Source organism: Ictidomys tridecemlineatus, chromosome 5 (assembly GCF_052094955.1).
Source record: "Ictidomys tridecemlineatus isolate mIctTri1 chromosome 5, mIctTri1.hap1, whole genome shotgun sequence".
In the NCBI taxonomy this organism is placed as follows: domain Eukaryota; kingdom Metazoa; phylum Chordata; class Mammalia; order Rodentia; family Sciuridae; genus Ictidomys; species Ictidomys tridecemlineatus.
Genome location: NC_135481.1, coordinates 6259190 through 6275039, shown reverse-complemented (window position 1 = coordinate 6275039; position 15850 = coordinate 6259190). Strand labels below are relative to the sequence as shown.

General features: G+C 51.9%; 1 protein-coding gene and 1 long non-coding RNA gene across 4 annotated transcripts in view; one reads left to right on the top strand and one right to left on the bottom strand.

Annotated features, from left to right (window-relative positions):
- Rasgrf1 (Ras protein specific guanine nucleotide releasing factor 1) overlaps positions 1 to 15850 on the bottom strand; it is a 104277-nt gene that overhangs the window by 44636 nt on the left and 43791 nt on the right. The window contains exons 6-10 of the mRNA XM_005316870.4: positions 9845 to 9924; positions 7601 to 7794; positions 6980 to 7089; positions 3350 to 3468; positions 1259 to 1419 (exon numbers count right to left, since the gene is read on the bottom strand). Coding sequence (XP_005316927.2) covers positions 1259 to 1419; positions 3350 to 3468; positions 6980 to 7089; positions 7601 to 7794; positions 9845 to 9924 — 664 coding nt within the window. The remainder of the gene's footprint in view (positions 1 to 1258; positions 1420 to 3349; positions 3469 to 6979; positions 7090 to 7600; positions 7795 to 9844; positions 9925 to 15850) is intronic.
- LOC144377690 (uncharacterized) lies at positions 2358 to 9374 on the top strand. 3 transcript variants are annotated; one of them, XR_013438674.1, is made up of 3 exons: positions 2358 to 2801; positions 3103 to 4819; positions 5701 to 9374. It is a non-coding gene; the product is annotated as an uncharacterized LOC144377690 (long non-coding RNA). The 3 variants fall into 3 exon arrangements; XR_013438675.1 differs by lacking the exon at positions 2358 to 2801 and adding an exon at positions 2808 to 2980; XR_013438673.1 differs by lacking the exon at positions 2358 to 2801 and having other exon boundaries at positions 2808 to 4819.

Below are 15850 nucleotides of genomic sequence, written 5' to 3'. Positions count from 1 at the left end.
AGTATTCAATATTTGTAAATTAATTTCCCCTTGTGCAGCCAACCAACTAATTTGTTGACATGTTAACAGAAGTAGTGTATTCCCCGAAGCCCAGGCCTGATCTAACAGCTTGACAGGAGGTTACGGGCCAGGCATCCAGGGTCCGGAAGAATGGTTTCTCCAATGCTCTGACTTAATTAAAGGCACCTTCTGGCCCTTTCCAGGCTTCAGCATGTTCAGATGCAAAATCCAATCTGCTTCCATGAGGATGGACATGGTATTGGGAGAAAAGATAGCTTTCTAGAACTTGTGCTTCATAATCAAGAGGGCAAATTTGTGGACACCATTGGCTTACTGCTAAGTCCTCTGCACAATGCCTCTGTGAGGACAGTTGTCCCTGTTTGACAGACAAAGTGCAGACTGGGGCAATGACTTTTTTAGGGTTACACTTGTGACAGAGCTGGGAGCTAGGTCCTGAATTTGCATTTGGAACAATAGGACAAGCAAGGTGCCACATTGGGGAGCAGTAGATTCTGCTCAAGCCACAGGCCTTCCAGCAGAGGTGGTGTTTGAACAGGCCTTGAGTGACACGAGGAGTTCAGCCAGGGGAGAAAGAAGGCCTTGCAGCTGGGTCAACAGCAGGAACAAAGGCCCTGGGGTCTATGAGGAAGCAGGAGGGGTCTGAGATGCTTCTTTCCCTGCACGTTTAGGGATAGATCAGGGAGTTGAGCATGTGCTATGAGGTCCTGTGTGATGTGAGGGCAGGTCCTGTGGGAACACAGTCAGCAGCCTCCAAGGGCCACCAGGACAGTGTTCCTGTGATGGAGGTGAGGGTGGCTCAGAAGGGCACTTGAGGGGGTCTGTCCGAGCAACTTTTGGTTAGAGATGAGTGAAAGGCCCTGGGTGCTGCTCTGGCCCTCAGCCAGGGGTGGTCCTCCGCGCACGCACACGCACACACACACACACACACACACACACCCACACCACATATACACACGTGCGCACACACTCACACACACAACTATATACACATACCTGGCTCCTCTGTAGGAGAGTCTTTCATACTCTACTTTCTATTTCCCGTGACTCCTTTGGTGGAAAACCCGCTGTCTGTTCATTCCAACCCTCAGTTGAGCCAGGCCCTGTGTGCCTGCTCTTGTACTCACAGGTCCCAGACACCATCTGGGTTCCCATCGGGGTCTGTCCCAACCCTGTGGTCAGGGTGGAGCCTGCATGACTGGTGGACCTCCAGCCCTGGGGGAGGTGGCATCTCCCTTACCTTGGTCAGGTGAAGTTTCCCTCCGGAGCCTCTGGTGCAGATAATGAGATGCTTCGAGAACAGGAAGCACTGTCGCTCGCCTTCTTTCTTTAGCGACAGAGACCCGAGGCGCCCCCTCGTGATCTTGCCCTTTTCCGACATGGGCACCTGGATGAGGGAACCTGCGGATGGAGGAGAAAACCTGAACCCCCTCCCAGGATGACTGTGAGCCCCCAGCCCTGGTTTGAAGGTTGGGGTGTCAGCGGCAGCAGCAGTGGGACAGGGCCATCCTAGTTCCTGCAGCAAATGCCTGGGGACTCTCCTTCCAGCCCCTCCTCTGTGTGTGGTGGGGTGGGGGAGCCACCAGAGAAACCATGCAGGGTCCCTTGAACTTCCAGTCAGGGGGCCAGGGCCTTGGCAGCAAAGGAACCCTGAAGGGCTCGACCCATGAGGCGAGACTGAGGCTGCGTCAGGTCTGAGGGTGGCAGGGGCTGGACCAGTGGGGAGCTGGCTGCGGCCCCAGGAATGGGCAGGTTCCATTGCACTGCTGCTCTCCCGCCACCAGACATCACCCGCCAATCACAGCACTTAGCTGCAGAGCCCAGACTGAGCAAAGTCCTCATGAGGTGCACCAGGAAGCCATTACTGGGCAGAGCAGGTGGCTGTGAAGAGACCCATTTGCTGTCCCTCTTCTGGTCCCACCCTGCCACACATGCTCCACGGGCCTCCTTCTCCACTGGTCTTGGGATTCAGGCACACAAGGCCCCCGGTGGGATCTGACCAGGGCGTGCCTCCCAGTTTCTCTTGTCATTGTCTCCAACCTCTGTGACAAACTTTATTTTAGGTCATATTGCCCTAAATGCCGCCCTGGGCCTGGAAAGCCTTCACTCCAGTGACACCATGACCTTGGTCTTCTCCTTCAAGCTCCACCTGAGCTGTCGCCTGGGGACAGCCCTCGTGGACGTGCTTGGCCACACTCAGCCTCCAGCCTCAGTGTGTCCACCTGGGCTGCTTCCCCTCGTCTGTCTCTTTCTGACTCTACACAGGGGGCTTCTGGAGGCAGGGGCTGGCTCGTTCTCTGAGCAACCCCAGAGCCCCATGGAGGCCTGACCCGGACAGTGTAGGGGTCACTCACTGCTGGCTACATGACTCACACGTGGGAAAGGGCTGGCTGGACTGCCTGTCCTGTCTGCAGTCCTCCCCACTGTGTGTGGGTGGGGAGCTTTGGCTCGGGTGATGGAGCAAATTCTCAGTGTGTGAGGGCACTGCCCACTCCAGGAGGGGCCACATTTTGGGTCACTTCCAAGACAAACCCAGTCTGAGGTTCCTTCAGAGAGGCCTACAGATACCATGTGGGGTGTTTCTTGCATAGAAAGCACCCAGCACAGGACAGGGAGGCCAGGAGACCGGCAAGTTTGACTCTAGGCTCAGCATGTCACAGAGTGAGCCTGGGGAGGGGCACAGGGGCCACAGTGGGTCCTGGGAGCAAAATTCCAAGGACACCAGATCCATCCCAAGGACAGCAGGGCCAGAAGCAGCTGCATGGGGCCATCGGGAGGCTCTGGTAAGTGTTTCACAGACAGAGTTTCTGGGCTGGGTAGACGGGGCTCTGGAGGCCCATCTGGAGGCAGCAGTCCCCTCTGGGCATACGAGCTGGAGCGGAGTCTCCCACAGAACATGGAAGTTGAATGAGATGACCAGGAGACCCACTGTGGACACCGCCTTCCCTAGACGCAGGGGATGGTAAGGAAAGGACGGGGGCCGACCCAGCACCCACCTCCTCTAGGTCACCGAGAACGCTTGTGACTCATGGGATGAATCGGTCTCTGTCCTCATCCCCTGTCTCATACTTTCTCCCCCCAAAGGACATGTCAGTGTTTACAACAGAAAACCCAAGGCCATCTGGGCAGACTTGTGTTTACCTCGGGAGAGAAGGAAACTGTGAGAACCAACCATACCCACGCCTGTAGGTAGAGATTCCATCATCTGCAATCACTGGCAGGTTTGGGCACAAGGCAGCCAAACCAAGTGGCCGTGTCCCCGAGTGTCACCTCCCTCCCACTGTGGGGCCAACTGGGGGTAGCGGGGGGAAGGGGAGTGCAGTCACCGCACCTTGTCTTACGAAGGTCTGGCTGGTGTCCAGGAGGATCTCACAGCCTTCGATGATCATGCGCTCGATGGCCAGGTTTTTCCGGATGTTCTCTGTCTCACTCACTTCGTCATGCATTATTCTGTGGCAACAGGGGTGACAGGGTCAGAGGAAGGCCACCCCACCTCCCAGGGAGGACAGAAGGCCGGGTCTATGGCCAGATCTAAGAAGAAGGGCCAGGAGCCGGGACTCTCAGGTGGGCCTCTAGGCATGAGGGGGAAGCGGTGTGCCTCTGTGAGCACCCACTGTGTGCCAGGCACTTCGCAGGTGCCACCTCATCCTTCTGACACCCTGAGGAGCCAGGGGGTTTATTTCAGAAAAAAGGCAATGAAAGCAGTTAGGAAGCGGGCCTGCCATACTTCAAAGTCGGAGCCATGTACATCAGAGAGAGCAGGCCCAGCCCCAACCCCAGGAGGGATGTGGGAGAATGGGGGACATCATTTATTCATTACCTTGCCCTTCATCCTCTTCTGTTCTTACTCTCATTCACAGAACAAAGCTCATTCCTACCTCAGGGTCTTTGCCTTTACAGTTTTCTCCTTCTGAATACTCTCTGCATATCCTTTTTTCTTTTTAATATCCCTCTCCCATTAACTCAGGAGTGCTCTACCTCTGAGCTACATCCCCAGCCCTTTTTGAAACAGGGTCTTGCTAAGTTGCTGAGGTTGGCCTTGAACTTGGAATCCTTCTGATTCAGCCTTTGGACTTGCTGGGATTATGCACCACCACACCTGGCTCCTGATTTTTATATGTCGTCTTGTCTCTTCAATGTTGCTCAGATCCAGGAATGGTTATTTTTCTGTAGTGCCTGGTAACCCAGCTGGCTCAGGGGAAGACCGGTTCCAGCTTGCTTCCCTAGGCTCTGGCCCTTCTAGGAAGGAATGTAAGCCACTTTCATTTATCCCTGTTCTGATTTCTTGCAATATCCATAATTTCCAGGAGGTGGCACCATTTAACTGCTTTTTAAACAGCATTGGTGGTAAAAGATGGATGTTGGAGGCCAATATTGCCTCCTTGTTTCTAGGATTCTTAGGAAAGTCGTGAGTAATGTGTGTGTATGTGCGTGTGTGTATGTGTGTGTGTGTGTGTGTGTGTGTGTGTGTGTGTAGGGTGACTCTGGAAAAGTATTCCACTTACTTACTCTAAGAAGAGCACAAAGTCTTTTGAAATCCTACAATTTCAAGACGACCACTCAGGGGCAGGTTGATAAGTGTGGCTTAGAGTTCTCTTGCAGATACCATCCAGGTTAGCCCTCACAAGGATGAAAGATGACAGCACTCGAGCAGACCGGTCTCTGTGATGCACTGAATCAGCATGATCTTGAGCAAATTACTCAAGCCCTCTGATCCTTACTTAGTGCCCTCATCTATAGGATGTCGGGATGAAGATGGAAGAGAGAATATTCCAGGGACCAGCCCCAAGCCTGGCACTTGGTAGGTGCTGTAGTCAAGGGCAGTGATCATTGTTTCTGCTGTCACTGGTGGAAAATAAATATCAGATTTTCCCCCCCCTGGATGGGGACTAGCATTTCAGGCATGAACTCACTCAACAGTTTATCAGTCTGGGGCATCAAATGGAATCTTTTCTTCAGGAGCCTCAGTTCCTTCCTAGAGAGGGACTCCATTTTGAAAGAGCCAGTGGTAATGAGATCTCTTGGGGAGGTTGGGGGAGGCTGTACTCAGTAAAACATAAAGGGGAGATTGTAAAATAGCAAAACTCATTTTTCCTGTAGGACATGAACAAACGGTAGCTGGCGAGGATAAGTGCTGCCCCAGGCTGGGGTTTGTGATGGGGACCCTGTGTGAACATAGTTTGAAAACTCTGGGGGGCTCCTGGGGGACCTAGAAGTGAAGCCTTGGGTTATTAGTCAGGATATAGGGGTTCAGGATAGAAGGAAAAGTGCAGGCCCAGTTCCTAGAGGGGACCAGTGTTTCTGAGCACAGCTGGGGAGGGGGTTGGCCATCTTGCTGGCTTCCTGCTGGACAGAGAGCTTTCCTCAGCTGCCCTGTGGGAGGGGGAGAGGAGAATGAAAGGGCTATGCCATTCCTATATGTCATCAAGGCTGGGTTCTGTGTCAGGCACAGGTGGAAGAAAGCAAGCAGGCTGCAAACCTAGGATTGGAGGAAAGGGGATCAGGGTCTTAGGCCTTGTGTGCCTGTACCCATTTGCACAGGGCAGGGCATTCCTCAGCAACGAGAAGCCCCACTGCCTTATGACAGTCCTAAGCCCTCTCCCTTGGACAAGGGTGTGCAGGATTCGGATCCCTGGGCACCGTCCTTTCTTCCTTCCTGTCAATGATTTTGTTCCTCTGCAGGCTCACCATGCAGAAGACATCCTGGTCCTGATTCTCCACCCAGAGTCTGTAACTCAGCTGGGTATTAGAAGGATCTGGGGAAGGCTATACCCCGGGTCCAGCCCATTCCTTCCTCTGTGCAGCTAGAAGCAGTGGCCTGACTGGCTGTCCCTTGTTGTACTCAGGAAGCTGTCAGGGGACTGAGTGGACCCCACCCCCTGAAGACCTACCTCCTTTGCAGCCTTTGCCAGCCTACTTCTGACCACAAGGCCCATTCTCAGGTCTTGCTTTCTTCCACCTCCACACAGTGGAAGCCCTGGGACCCAGTTTTTGGTTCCTGTGTTTTTATCCTTAAACTCACTCCCTTGGCCATCTTACCAGTGCTGTGACTTTAAATCCCATCTCCAAGCTGATGACTGACAATATCTCTTGCCTCTCAACTCCAGACTCCAATGCCCCTCCCCAATGCCCCCTGCACTTGGACATCACATCAGCATCTTCAAGTTCAAGGTGCTCCCCAAGCAATCTCCTGAGCTCCTCCTCCTCCCCCTGTAAGTCTGCCCCTCCTGCAGTTTCCTCCAGCTCAATTAACAGCAATTCTACTCCTGGTTGCTCAGCCCAAAGTTCTGGAATCACCTTGACTCCACTCTTTCTCTCACCTCCCTCCCCCCATCTAATCCATCAAGGAATCCTTGGTTCCACCTTCAAGCTATATCCTGAATTTGACTCCTCTCAGCCTCCATGGCCACCACCTGATGCAGGTTGTCATCATCTGTGCCTGAGGTGTTGCAGAGCCTCCCTTGGGCTGTCTGCTCCTCCCCTTGCAGAGGGAGGTCCCTTTGGGTGACAGTGAGCCAGGTGAGGGACTCTGAATGGAAGACCAGGAGGACCAGGAATTGGACAGCCATGGGCTTATCCATCACTGTCACCACCTGCGGCTGACTGGAGCCTTGGGCACATGAATGCCTGTCACCCAGGATCCACTCTGGGGGTCCTGCCACCCCAGGTTTTGATACACTGACAGTGAAGAATAGAAGAAACAGGCAGAGTCCCTGGGCAGCTCCTTCTCCTGGGAGATGGGCCCAAGGGAGTGCCCAGAGCCCTTCCTCAGATCCCACGTGTGCAGGGACAGGGCCCCACCCATGCCATCCCCACTTAGTGACCACCTAAGCTTAAGATGCTAACCCCAGAGGTTACTCCAGGGTACTCAGCTTGGAGGGGCCCCGCCTCACATCCTGGAACCCGAGGGTCATCCTCAGCGTGCCCCACTGCTGCCTAGTGCCTGCAGGCAGGGGCTCACCTGGACAGCTCCTCCAGTTTGGACTTGGCATAATCCAGGCTGTTGCGCTCCACGTGCTCATGGGGCGTGTGGGCCAGGAGCTCATGCAGCGTCAGGATGTACCTGGGGATCTGCGGACATCAAGGGAGAGGCAGGGAGTTGGGAGGTAGTGGGGAATGGAGCAGAAGAGGGATGGGGCAGGGAGCAAGAGAGAGACAGAGCAGGCAGACAGGAATGAAAAGCAAGAGAGGCAAACACAGTGCTCTCAGCACGGGTGGGCGCTTCCACCACCCGACCACAGATGCGCTCTGACTCTGAGGAGTCTCTGCAGCCTGTCTGGGCTCTGCTCTGGCAGAAGGCAGGACCTGGGTGGTTGGCTTGGGAGCCAGGAGTAAAGGGTCCCAATGGATGTCTCCGAGAGCTTCCACCTTCCCTCACTGCCCGAGGGACAGGCCTATCAGTGGTCAGCTTGCTCTCACTGTCAGGGTTGGGGGCTGAGGGCTGACCCTACTCCATCTTCCAGCCAGGGCTGGGGTGTGTGCCAAGGACTGTGTCCTCTCAGCTGCGGCCTTCGAGTGTGGCTCCCAATACCCCCTGCTTCCCCCCAGCGTGCCCCTCTTGCTGGCAGGCCTGGGCAGCCACCTGGAACATGGGGTAGGTGAGGAAGGTCTCCAGGGTCCTCTCCTCGCAGTCCGGCTTGGCCTCGTAGTGCTTCAGCAGCTTGTCGAAGTCACGGTTCTGCTTGCAGTGCGCCAGGATCTGCAGGCTGTACTGGTGGTTGCGCACGAACTCTTGGTAGATGTTGAGCATGGGCAGCAGGATGTCGAACAGGTCGGCTGGAAGGAGGGTGGGTCAGAGGGTGACTGATGGCACCCTGGGAGGACCTATCCTGCAGCCACTCATGTGGCTATAGAAAGATCCCTGCCTTTGGGGGTGACCAATACCTCTGCCCTACTCAGAACCAGAGAGGTGGGCTCAGCCACTGGACCACATTAGAATCACAGATGTTTGGAGACAAGGCTGTCTATGTGACACCTGTGAGAGGGCAGGTGCGGGGATCTGCGGACATCAAGGGAGAGGCAGGGAGTTGGGAGGTAGTGGGGAATGGAGCAGAAGAGGGGACGCTCTTCTGGGGCACGCTGTCAGGTGTGGCCTGTATCTCCTTCAGAACCCATGTGCTCAATCCCCAGCGGCCAGGAGTGCTGGTGGCTGGGTTCCCCTCTGGGAATTGCTTTCAACTGAAGGAAGCTGCCTTGTTCAGGTCCTACTCCATCCCATATGGTCCACTGCATGGCAGACTGGTTCTTTGCTCCACCTGTCCCATGTCCTCATTCACCCACCACTGTCATTGCTGAGGGTGCTTCCAAGAGCTCCCATCTGAATCCTGCAGTCTTTTTCAGAGTGAACCATCTGAAGTCTCAGGGTCAATCAGAACTGGCCTGGAGCTGGGTCTCCTGACTTCCGCATTCCAAAGCCTTCCCACCCCATCCTCCCTTGGCTCCTCTGTCAGTCCTTGTCCTAGGACCTCCCAGGTTCACCGAATGGTTCCCTTCTGGCCCATTCTATCTTGGGTATAGACCTTGTCCTCCCCAGACCCCCAAATTCCAACCAGTCTCCTTAAACCTGCCCTCCAACATTTGACAGGATGGGCTGGAGCCCTGTGGAATTTTCCCTTATGAACTGGGTTTCCCGCCGTAGGCTCTATGAGACAGCTCCTAGAGCAGGCGTCCCACTGCCTGGTAGAGTGTCTGCTGCAATGTGACTGCAGGAGAGGCAGACCCTGTCTTTCTGGAGACACTTCTTATTTGGAACCCAGAGAAAAGCAGGGCTGTTTGCCTTTGAGATACACAAAAAGAGTGCCCGTCCAGAGGCCTTCTAGCTGAGGCTTGGAGAGCTGTGTCTGATCCGTGTCAGTGGCCTGCACTCAGATGAACCGTCCCCTCCTGGAACTGGTTTCTTGTCTCCAGAGTGGAGATGCCTCCAACACTCATCTTTACCTACCCAACTGGGAAAATGCCAAAAGAAAAAAAAAAAAAGATCATGCCTGGTGGGTCACGGGAGCAGGACTAGGTCCTGCCATCCCTCCCTCTGGGTACCCGGGCAGTGCAGTCCTCCTGGACACAAGTAGACAACAGGGTTGAAGCCAGAACCTTTAACACATTTATACCTTTTCATTTCAGTGATTCTACTTTTGGAAACCTATCCCAAGGAAATGGCCTCTAACATAGAACTTCATAGGCAGAGACAATTATGTCTAAAGATAACAATTTGGAACAACTCTAAAAGCCAACAATGAGAGCCAGTTGCACGGGATAATGGTCACATGCAGGGAACACTGAGAATACTGTCAGTCCTTGTCCGGCGACACTTTCCTGAAGCATTAATATGGTCAATAAAAATCTTTCAGCACGAGAAAGCGCTTCTGTTATAATGTTGAGAAAAAAAAAATCAAAACAACTCTGCAAGAATCACACTCTATAATTCAGCATGTTTGCAATTATGTAAAATGGGGGAAAAAAAAACTTAGGATCTATGTACAGAAGAAAAACACCGGAGTGTTTATAGTGGGTATCTTTGAAAAGCAGAATTATGGGTGATATTTTTAAGCTTTTTCTACTTTTCTGGGTTTTCAAATGTTCTCAAATGGGCATGTGCACATTCTTTTTAAAAAGGGAAAAGTGATTAAAAAAAACTAAAAATATATTACTTCCTCTTAGAAATATGACTTGTGACAACTTGTCTGTCTTCTTCCACCACCGTTGAGGGTGTCTGGGTTTGTAGGGTGACACTCTGATGCTCTGGAAGGACAGAGCTGCCCCCATCTCGGGAGGGGGGTGGCATCAGGAGAGGGATGGGCTGGGGCATCTTCGAGGGCTGGCTACTCACCCAGGACCAGCGTGGGCCAGCTGGAGATGCGGGCCTTCAGGCCCTGGTAGAAGATCTGATGCAGAAACATGATGGTTTCACTGAAAGAGAAAGCACAGCGTGAGCTCTGGCCAGGGACTTCCTGCTGCTCCCAGCCATGCTGCACTCTGCAGCGACACTTTCCTCAGGGTAGATTTTCTGTGAGAACTCCATCAGCTGGATGGACCAGACAGAACGTGAGGCCCAGCGCCAAACGAATACGGGGCCCCTTGTGAAAAAAGGACTAAGCACCTCAAGATGGTGACTACAGAGTGTTCAGCCAAGCAGAGGGTCACCTGCCCATGAAGAGGGTGGAGTTGGGGGCTGTTCTGGCTCATGGCCTCTGAGTCTCCTCGGGTCCCACTTGTGGGGGTGCCCCCTGAGATACATAGAGGGAGCCAGGGCTCTGGAGAGCACAGGGTAGTGGCCCTGACAATGTGAAGATTCAGGGCGTGGGACCCACTCAGGGCTCAGATCTGTCAGCCACATGACCCCAGTGAGGGGCTTCCTGCCTCTGAAGTCCAGTCCTTCTGTGTAAAACAGGAGAGTGAATGAAGAAGCTCCTGCAAACAATGGGTGACGTGAGTGCCACGGGTATCACAGGTGCCCAGCAAACGCTGCCCCCTTTTTGGACTTTTGGTAAGTCTGAAAAGCCAAAATACCCTGCTTGGGCACTCCACACGTGCCCTGGGAATACAGTGTTCTTATTGGCAGCTAAGCCCTGGCAGGGAAGGCCTCCGAACACTCCGTGGGCATCAAGCTGGCCTTGGCCCCTCCCTGCCTCTTTCCATGCCCACTTCTCCCCAAGAAGCTGGTCCCAGAGAACAGCCTGGGTCCTCTTCTGCCCAGACAAGCTGTGAGCACAGAGAGAGCACCAGAAAGAAGGTACCTTGCAGGCCAGGCCCCCTCTTCCCTTCCCAGTGGCCTTTCTGTCTCACCTCCCTCACCGCTGCCAGCTCCAGCTCCCAAAACCTGGCGACCTGGGGGTTCCCCCAATGTGTCTGGGAACTTCACAGTGCCTCCTATTTATGGATAGAAAAACTGAGGCTCAGAGAGGAAGAAGGAAAGCCCCTGAGAGTCACAGGCAGTCCTGGGCCGGCTGCCTGTCTCCCTACCCCGGAACTTTCTCATCTTTCTCTGCCACATTCTCCACGACTGTGCTCTCTGTTCCCTCCCTCCTCTGTGCTTCCCCAGGGCTGGTGTTTTCCACTTTGGTAGGCAGTCCTTGGATGCTGTCCCCTCTCCCAGCAGTCTGTGCTCTGACAGCCACTGGAATCCCCAGGTCTCCCTGCCTCCGCACAAGAACTGGCAGGGAGGGGCTGAGAGAGCAGAGAGGCCCTGAGCTGCAGCGGAGGTGGAGGAGGCTGTGCCCAGAGGGGCCCCTAGATGTCAGAGGCTCATGACCCCGGTGGGCTTGCAATGTCCTGTGCATCCCGCTATGTAGAGAGACAGGTGGGGAGAGGCAAGAGGGGGCAGGGAGGCTAGGGATAGAAGGAGCAAGAACACACATCTCCAGGCTGAAGGGCAAAGCTAGGAACTCCCTTGTGTTCCAGAGAATGTACAGAAGGAAAGGAAAACAAAGACTGAAACAAGACCCTTTTTTTTTTTCCTAAGTAGAGAATACTTTTCAAGTTCTTATTTCCAAGTGTGGATCTTATCATTACTGTGAGTTGTCTGTCTGTCAACTCCCTAAAGCTCCAAGTAAAAAAGGTCCCTCCAGGGATAGCAAGGCCAGTTTCCCTCTGCGGTGGGCCTCAAAGTAAACTATTGAATGAATAAACTTGTACCAATTTTAAGAAAAAATTTTTGACTACCTGTGAAGATCCTTTAAGACCAAGACACTCAGCCAGGGGTTCAGGAGAGTGTAGAGGGGACAGAACTAAGAGCATCTAGGCTGAGTGGGTGGCACGGCAGTCACGGGACTTTCAGGAGTTCATGACGGAGCCATACGTAGGATCTTGACATGTATCTAGATCTTTCTAGATAACCCTAAACACTGCTACAACAAGACTCAGGGAAGCCACTCCCAGGCAGCTGTGGCAAATAACTGTGGAAAACTCATCAGGGAGGAAATGAACTTTCTTCAATTCCAACCCTGCTCAGGCTTGCACAGAGCAAATCAGGATCATCATGAGCTAGAACCACAAAAATACACAGGCATGCCCTGGAGATATGAAAAGTTGGACTCCAGATGACTATAATAAAGCAAACAGGTCAATAAGGCGAGTCACGTGATCTTCTGTTTTCCCCAGAACAATTTTGTTCTGTTGACACTATACTGCCATCTATCAAGGGTGCCACAGTATTGTCTGGGAACTTCACAGTGCCCCCCATTTATGGATAGAAAAACTGAGGCTCAGAGAGGAAGAAGGAAAGCCCCTTTTTTTGAATTTTATTTTGTGGTTCTGGGGATTGAGCCCAGGGCCTCATGCATACTAGGCAAGTGCTGTACCACTGAGCCATACCCAGATCTTATCTAAATTTTATTCGTAACCAGCCAACTAGCACTTTGGTGTGTGATGAGAATAATAGATCTAAGTACAATCTTCTCCTTAGTTTGGTGAGCCAATGGCCCAATTTGAATACATCACCTTTTTCCTAAATTCTAATCAATTCTGGAATCTGTTTGTTCTTTTGTTTTATTTTAATGATCTACTATCTACTCTGGTATTAGTCTCAGGCTGTTTCCATCACTTTATATTGTAAATCTTAAAATCTTTTAAGCACAGGTAGGAAACATTATTATTTCCTTGTGTGCATTATCCCTTCGAATTAACTTTGAAACCTGTTGCCAGCCTGGGTTTTGATTGGAATATTAAATTTGCAAAAGATTTTGGGTGAAAATGGCATCTTTGGTCATGGACATACTAGGGTGCAGGTACATTTCTCTACTTTCTGATATCCTGGTTCATGCCCTCATTGCTTGGGTCCTGGGTTTATTCTTGGATAGTTTCTGTTCTTGTTTCTATTCTGAATGCAATTCTTTTCTCATATTATATTTTCTAAGTATCCCTTGTAAGGTGAAGGGAAAAGCTATTTTGATTTTTTTATTTTAATAACCTGGACTCATTGCAATTTTCTTGTTGATTCTGACCTCTGATCTACCCCATTGATTTGCTCCTCCTTCATGGGCTCCTCATTTCACTGAACGGCAGCCCCATCCCACCTGCCTCTCAGGCAGAACCCCTCCTCCTCCTTCACCCCTACATGTACGCCATCAATCTGCTGATTCTGTTCTCTGCTCTTGATTACCCCCGCCTCCCTTCATCTCTACCTGGACTTTTTGTTGGTGGACCCCTAACTGCTGTGCTTCCAGTCTTGCCCTGGTCCACTACATTTGATTCTCCACACAAGCAGATTCATCTCTTAAAAATCTAAATCAATCACGTGGAGTGGCCTTTAGTTGGTCTTCAAAGCCCTGCAGGAACCACCTCAGTCAGTCTATGGGTTGCTCTCTTCCCCCTCCCTCCTACCATTCTGACCTTATTTCTGGTCCTGGAATTTGTCAAGCATTTTTCTGCCTGAGGCTATTCCCTTCCCCAGCTCTTTGTTGGCAAAGCTCCTTTATATGGGGGGGGGGGCAGAGCAAAGAGGGTAAGGGGAGAGATTGTGCACATGCAAATATGCTTTTTTTAAAAAAATCAAATTTTGGTAAGAAGGGTTTTTTCATGTTCCATATCAGTTTAAGTAGAAATGATTGATTCTTTTAAAATGCTAAGCAAGTGTATTGGGACCCTAAGGGGAACACAGCATGCAGTTTTCCACTTTCCCACATGTATGCAGGTGGAACACCTCCTACATCTTGCAGAACCAGTGTTTCATTCATTCACTTAACACATACTTGTCAAGATCTCCTACTGGCAGACCTTTGGTGGGACACTGGTCTCCCTGCATTTGAACCCCAGTAACTGTCCCCACCAAGGCTGCTGGGTACACATTCTAGAGGCCCTTGTTTGTGTCATGTGGGCCAAATCTGGCACACACCTGTTTTTGTACAACCTGAGAACTTAGAATAATTTTTACATTTTAAATGGTTGAATAAAGTCAAAATAATATTTGGCAATATGTGAAAATGACATGAAATTCACATATTAGTGTGCATAATTTTTTTTTGTTTATGCCAGAGCCATTTATTTATGGATTATCTATTACTTCTTAGTTACTCTAGGGGCCCTAGGGCCTCCAAAGTTTACAATGTTTGTCACCTGGCCCTTTGCTGACCCGTGGTGTATGCGAATGATGCCCCCTGAATTGTGCAGTGTGTAGTGGGTGCAGCTGTATTCTAGGACCCTGTCCCCACCCAGTGAGTTCATTGTCTAGTGGACAATCCAAACACACACAAAAAATCATTATTTAGGTGTGACATAGGCTACAAAAGGGACTGCAGGGGACTCTTGGAAATGTGCAATCAGGGGACCAGTTGATGGCAAAGGGTGTGAGGGGTGGTCAGGGACATGACATCCAAGGAAACAAAGAAATGAGAAGGAGATTGCCCTGGGAAGGATGGTAGGGTGGAAAGAGTATCCTGGGGTGCAGGGGGGTGGTGGCCTGCCTAATGACACACTTGGGACCTTCTCACTTCTTTCCTTCCCTGAGGGAATGGAAGGAATCCTGACTACTCAAGGCCAGTCCAAGGTGGGGCAGTGACTGAGCATGACAGGAGCAGGTCTCTTACCCTGCCCCTCCTCTGCCTGTTGCATTCTTCCATTTACTCATGATGGCTTTAAGTGCCTTCCCCTCTCTACTCCCCAGCCCATGCAGACAGGAGGAATTGACTGGGGCATGGTCCTCCCGGGAGCCTCATCATCTTCCCAGTCCAGGGTTCCAGGTAGCCCCTTTCAATCAATCACAGCAGCATCAAGACACAGAGCCCATCCCCAGGAACTGGGTGGGTGTCTCTCATTCCAGGGCATCGCCTGTGGTTCCCAGCACTGGATACCAGGCCTGGCTTCTATGACAGTGAAATAGCCCAAGTCTATAAATAAACTCCCTGTCTTAGCTATACAAAGCCCACTGCAGGTGTGGCTTTCCAAGGTCTCTCCCTTTTATGAGAAGAACACAATTGACCCCTTCCCCTGTTCTGCCAATCTAGAGAGAGGCCTCTGTCTTCCTCAGGACCACTGTTAATGAGTTCCAATAAATTAAACCACCAAATTATCATCAGGTTTCTAATGTGGCTGTCCATTTCCACCTGGAAGCAAGCCTAGGGGACAGGTACGTGCAGAAATACTTTCCATTAGGTGGGCTGGTGGCCTGTGCTCCTGGCATGGGGTACCCAGATGCCTGTGCTGTGGCCTGAGGCAGGGAGGCCAGGGTGGTTCCTGCCCTGGATCCTGCCCCCCCTCCCCCCCTCCCGCAGCATTTACAGTAGGAGGGAATGCTGGGCTCATAGATGGGGAAAGGTCTAGAATAGAGAGGATATGCAGAGTCCTGCCCCGTGATGATCACACTCCTTAGAAGAATGGAGATCATGGAGAGGATTCTGGCCCACGATTTAACAAGGCATGGGGGGCAGGTTACGGTCCTTTATATAAATCAACTCAAGCTTAAAATCTCAACTTCCCCGTTCCCTGCCTACTGCACTGTGTGCCCTTGAGCACTTCCCTTTATCTCTCTGAGCCCTGGTTCCAGCCTTCTGTGGAGTCTCTGAGGATTGAAGACATACAGGCAGGCTGAATGTGGACAAGGAGCATGGCACGAAGCGGGTCTCACAGAGCACCACTCTAGGGTGGAAAGTACCCCCCACAACACTCAGGCCTGCACCATGCTGGTGGGGCTGTGCTAAGGGAATGAAGAAAATTCCAGTTGTTCTTTATGCTCATGAGATGCATGGAGGTTAAGACAGGGAGGACTGTGCTGTCCCTGACTGGCCATATACTGAGGGGATCATGTGGCAAGCACCTTCTAGTTCTTTCACCCCATCCCTGGTCCCTAGGGAAGCTAAGTTCTCTGGCTCATTCCTGTTTGAGAATGAGGTGGGGGGCATTT